Source organism: Sinocyclocheilus anshuiensis, unplaced genomic scaffold, assembly GCF_001515605.1.
Source record: "Sinocyclocheilus anshuiensis isolate Anshui unplaced genomic scaffold, SAMN03320099.WGS_v1.1 scaffold772, whole genome shotgun sequence".
Lineage (NCBI taxonomy): Eukaryota > Metazoa > Chordata > Actinopteri > Cypriniformes > Cyprinidae > Sinocyclocheilus > Sinocyclocheilus anshuiensis.
The window spans coordinates 506102-512091 of NW_015558592.1; the positions used below are offsets into that span (position 1 = coordinate 506102).

The following is a 5990-nucleotide window of genomic DNA, read 5'->3' on the forward strand; positions in this document are numbered from 1 at the left end:
TATATATATATATAATGGTTTTCACAAAAATATTAGGTAGTAAGTAGTAAATATTAAAGGGGTTATGAATATAATGTTCTCTGAGGTTCATTTATAATGTTAGTGTGATTTAACATCAAAAAAACATCATAATTTAGATGTAATAGGCTATTTTCTATCCTGTTTTTGAGCCTCTCTGCAGAACGGTCTGTTTTTATCGGTGGGGCGCATTCAAGACTCGCAAGTAAACTAACAGTTTCGCATATTAAAATAGCAGATGGACGCTGCTGTGATGTGCTCTGAAAACAACATGGGTCATTTGGGTTAAAAACGTGTAAATACTCAGTATATATCAAAAGGTCTGGAACTGACAGTGCAATAGTGGTAAAAACACATTTACTCACACTTATGTGTTGCGACATTACTGTTAGATCCAAAATAGTTAGACTCCGCACTGCATCATCTTTTACTTTCAGTCTCTCTGAAAATCCTGCATCATATTAATCCGTATTAAAGTAAAGCAAACAAACAAACAGTGTTTCACTGACGCGATCTGGAGCTCTTTCCTAATTTTACCCTGTGTTTACACCGAACATGATCGCCGCAACGCAACTATGGACAACAGAACCCATTATAATTGGCGATTCTGTGTACACTGGATGCGGCATGGATTGACACAATGAAGACTGGAGTAATGGCTGCGGAAAATTTTGCTTTGCCATCACAGGACTGTTATTTTATCATAACTCTATATATTGTTATTGTTAATTATAAGTATGATTCAGTATTTTTTTTTATAGTTTTTGTTTAAATAATTAATACTTTTATTCAGCAAGGATACTTTAAATTAATCAAAAGACTGTAAAGACTTGCAAAGATTTATAGAGTTACAAATTATTTTTATTTCAAATAAATTCTGTTCTTTTCAACTTTCTGTTTATCAAAGAATCCTTTTACCCTGTGTTTACACCGAACATGATCGCCGCAACGCAACTATGGACAACAGAACCCATTATAATTGGCGATTCTGTGTACACTGGATGCGGCATGGATTGACACAATGAAGACTGGAGTAATGGCTGCGGAAAATTTTGCTTTGCCATCACAGGACTGTTATTTTATAATTTATAAGTTAAATTATATTAAAATAGTAAAAAGCTATTTTAAATTGTAATAATATTTCACAGTATGACTGATTTTACCGTATTTTTAACTAAATAAATGCAGCCTTTGTGAGCATAAGAGGCTTCAAAAACATTTAAAAAATCTTACTGAGGCAAACTTTTGAACGGTAGTGTATGTACAGTAGAAAGCTGGTAAACCTTCACTGAACTTTCACTGTCCCAGATAAACAAGTCTGTAAGTGTGGCACAGCTGTTTGAGTTAATGATCAAAGTTGTTTTCACCTTTATGTGAGATGTATGAACTCATTATGTATTTATTCTTCTCATTTGCATAGTTGCTAATTTTTGTCTGCCCTGATTTAGTACTGTATCCTTCAAGAGCTGTGTCTGTTGTGTGTGTGGTGGACTTGAAGAGTATAATACAGTCTGTGTGATGAATTAGAGATTATGCCTTTTGCTGCATATTTACAAATGCTTTATAAAAAGAGATGTTAACGGCTTCATTCATTCATTCATTCAAAATACAGTAATTCAATATGGATTACGCTGCTTTGCGCAGTGCTCCACAGAAACAATCCATTTGAGGGGATTTAGACAGATATGGGCTCTGTGGGGGAAAGGTCTTTGTTTTGCTATAAATAGCCCGGGCAAGGCTGCTGTGCAGAAAGGATGGCTGGTGGTGACCTAGTTTGGGTTCACCTCTGAGACGGGCCGACGGGAAGCCAAGGTTCCCCTGATCGGCCTGCCCCCTTCTCTGACTCAGCTGCATATGTTTGGGTGGCCGTCTGCTTGCTTATTCTTCATAAAGCTACTTTGTCTCATGTAAAGCTGTTGTGAGGATTTGTTTCTCGCTGTTTTGATGATGCATTTAATTCTGGGATTGGTTACATCCTTTCTTATCCTGCATTGTCTGCATTTTTGTGGATGTTCATTTAGATGATGTTTTGTGCTTTTGTTTGTTGTAGGCTTTGTTTTGTTGTGCTATTCAATGGTTCTATAGTATGGATAATTTTTAGGGGTACTCTCTTCTGTGGCTGCATATATATATATATATATATATATATATATATAAATAACAAAAATTATTATGATTGTTAGTATTACTAAAAAATAACAAAATGGGTAATATTACTATTGTAATAATAATGTATTTTGAAGTACAACTGTAAAATTGCAATACTAACATTTATGACTGTCTTAATTTTAACCACTGGCCTTTATTTAGCTGGAGAACTACAGGGAGCCCTTAAATCTTTTCTTCTGTTGACAACAGCCAGTTTTTAAACGCTTCTCATAAGTTTAGGAAGCATGTTTTGTGCATGTTGTGTTCCTAAATGTTATCATTTTATCAGTTCAGATTCAGATTGTACAGATTGTAAAACAAGATATCACGATAACACATTGTTTTTTTGTATGAAATAAAGGTAATATAGGTCAGATTGCATAGAAATGTTTAGCCCACCTCTCGTCAATAAATCACGCCATTTTGATGTGTCATTTGTGTGTTGCACAAATTAGATGTGACAATATGTGTTATGTGACTGTGTGACATGTGAAAGTATAGTGCTTGTTTTGGGGGTTTTGCTGAATTGTTTTTCATTCCCATCAAATAAATGTAGTGTCTACAGTGATATTTTTGTAGTATTTATATATTAGTATTTATTTAATATTTTGAATTAGCTTTATTTTTATATTTCCCATCAAATAAATGTGGTGTCTACAGTGTTATTTTTGTATTATTTATACATTAGCATTTATTTATTAATATTTAGAATCTTCTTTTATACTCCCATTTATATTTATTTCAGTTTTAGTTTTTATTTTTAGTACTTAAACTTCTGTTATTTCAATAAGTTGCCATGGCAGTATTTCAAATTTTTGGTAAGTTTTTCATCTAATATTTCATTTAGATTATTTTAGGTTTAGATAACAATAACAGCTCTGCCGTCTACTCTGACTAAGGTCTATTGGCCTTTACAGTGAACCGATACATCAATATGCTCAGAAGTGGAACGTTCTCAAAGTTAAATTAGTCTTGCATTGTGTTTGTGTCTCCAGGCGGATGCAGAGAAGATCAATGTGGAAGCCTATGTGGTCTTTGGGATCATCCTGTTCTTCTGGGAGTTGCTGCCCACCAGTCTGGTGGTGTTGTTCTTCAGAGTGCAGCGGCCCAATCAGAACCTGGTGAAAGTCTAATCCTGTCTCACTTCTCTAAATCTGTCTGTCAATATCACAGCTGGACACTTACTCAATGATGAGAGCCGGTGATCGGGTTGTTTTCCTGTCAGATAGAATTAACTATATTAACTAATTAACTAGACGTCTGCCCCACTGAAAACAACACCCCATGCTGCTGTGTTAGTCATGTATTTGCCTGTCTGTGTTGGACCAGTCATATGGTCTTATTTATATTTTGTATACGTTTTTTCCACAGACACCGGGTGGCATGATCAACAGTCACAGCTTTAGTTCCAGAGCATATTTCTTTGACAACCCACGCCGCTATGATAGTGATGACGATCTGTCTAGAAATACAACTTCCCGAGGAGAAAGATGCAGGTGTGTGTGCTCACATTTTTAAAAACGAGTGTTTACCCACATACTTTTATATAGGAATGTTATATTTACTTATAGTTAAAGATAATTAGAAGTTTTTAAAGGAATAGTTCATTTAAAAATGATTTACTCACAGGACTGCCCTGACTCACCTTCATGTCTTTCCAAACTTGTATGACATTTTTCTTCAGATAAATACAGAGATGTTTTTTGTGAACTATCCCTTTAAATAACATGATTGATACATCAGTTAAATTATATCTCTAAGGCTTAAGGTTCTGTTTTCCAGCAGTATCCTGTCATCCACGCCACAGATGGGCCCAGGTTGGTACGGCTCGATCCAGAGGAACGGCAGCCTAACAGCAATCCCTCACCTGCTGAACGGCCCCCAAACATCAACCGCCCCTCTTCTCTTTGCCAACGGCAACATTCAGACCAACCAACACCACAATTACTATTCCACCCCCCAGAACTACTACTCAACCTCCCAGACACACTACGCCACCCCTCAGAACTAATGCATATCCTTCATGTGGATTGATCTAGTCTGAGGTTTGGCTCAGCCAGGACATCATTGAGCAATGCTTTATGGTCGTCTTCCCCCTCAGTCAGTTTATCTGCCCACATTGAAACGGCAGGAAATTAAAGGGGCCATATGAAGGTGATGGGGGGGGTTTGTTTGGACCAAATGGACCAGCTTTTCCAATGTTCTCATTTCTGAAAACCATCCATCCCATCACCCAAAATTGGCGCAATGAGCTCCTAAGAGCCTTCAGCACATGGATTCCCCTCTGTGAGTTGGGATGTGCTTTTTGCACTTATTGTGGGCCTGTATGTTATATTTGGATCAATTGGAATAGTTGTAGGCCAGAATGTGGTGTTGGTGGTGGTGAGATTTTTCTGTTTTTGGAGAGTACGCCTTTTATATTCCATCGTTTTGGAGGGCACGACCTCCTTGTGCATCCGAGACGACCAAATGAAAAAGCATGATCCATCGTGCACTGACATTCACATGTGACTCTTTCTTGAATTCCTTTAACGTTTTTATTACATTGCCAAAGAGCCTGTGCTTAAATCTAAGGTAGTAAATTTTTACGCTTCCCAAAGACACCCAGTTCCTACAATCCCAGAACCAACGACTGAGATCTAGCATATTCAAATGTGCGACTAGGAAGACTAACTCTACTTCCATCCTCTGATATTTTGGTACTTGGCTTTTGAAGGACATTGTGGGCTTGTGGGGGAATTTACCTGCATATATCAGTAGTCGAAAACTAGAATATCATTCTTCAGGGATGCCTGAAATGGTGCCATCGTATGATTTTCCTAGCCGAAAACATGTTGCACAAAATTCATGTTTGGGTTGAACATGTTTCATGAGCTTTATGTCATCATTCCTGTATAATTGTATTTCAGGAGCGTGATTGGTCAGCAATTGATCAGCATATCCAGCTTAAATGATACGGCCCTTTCCATTTCCCTAAAAAAAGTAATTGTAAAAAAATCTTATTTTTTTATCCCCTAATTTGCTGCTCCATATGTTATGAGCTATGTACAAGATATCAGCAATCATTTGGCTGAAGCAATCATCAGTTGTGGTGTAAATATGATGAATGGGCAGCTGTAAGGCTGAAACTCCATATGCACCTGCTCTATTATTGGATTTATTTTTAAACTGTGTTTTAAATTGCGTCTTACAGGGTTTTGTGTATGCTGTATGAAAAAAGTGGATGGTTTTAATTGATTTGGACATTAAATCGGCCTCGTGTCTTATTTCCTTGCTTTCTGCCAGCTAATGTGTAGCAAAGCTTTTCAGTTATGAGAAAACTTGAGCATTAAGTGATGGAAATGTTATGCGTTTGATCGAATGCCGATTGGGTTCATTTCCTGACAAACTGCAGACGAGATGGGGCTGTGTGTGAGTTGGTTGGTTGGTTTCTTTTTATTTTTGATCTTTATTCATTTATAAATGCGAGTCTGAAAAATGTTACTGTGAAATTTGTCATATCAACTTGCAAAAGAGCAAGTAAAGCATTTGTTTTTTGTTCGAGGCCAATGAATGTAACTCGTTTACCCATGTTCATAGTTAATTAAAGATGTACACAAGCACTACCATTAAAAAATAAAGTTTTAAAAACAAGTTTTGTTTTGACCAGGGTCTAGGTCATTTGGCGTGATTTATTATAAGAAAATTAATTATGTTTATTGCAGATAGCAATAGAAGTAAAAATATAAACTTTTTTCAACTCCAGTGTTTCAGTATACAGGTGCATCTCAATAAATTAGAATGTCGTGGAAAAGTTCATTTATTTCAGTAATTCAACTAAAATA

At 36.4% G+C, this 5990-nt stretch overlaps 1 protein-coding gene across 1 annotated transcript in view; it reads left to right on the forward strand.

The window, feature by feature from the left end:
* Nucleotides 1–4706, forward strand: part of LOC107679987 (integral membrane protein GPR137B-like) — a 31986-nt gene extending 27280 nt beyond the window's left edge. Inside the window, exons 5-7 of the mRNA XM_016475721.1 lie at nt 3134–3287; nt 3538–3662; nt 3949–4706. Of these exons, the coding sequence (XP_016331207.1) occupies nt 3134–3287; nt 3538–3662; nt 3949–4177 (508 nt within the window). The 3' untranslated portion in view covers nt 4178–4706. The remainder of the gene's footprint in view (nt 1–3133; nt 3288–3537; nt 3663–3948) is intronic.
* Nucleotides 4707–5990: the final 1284 nt, after the last annotated feature.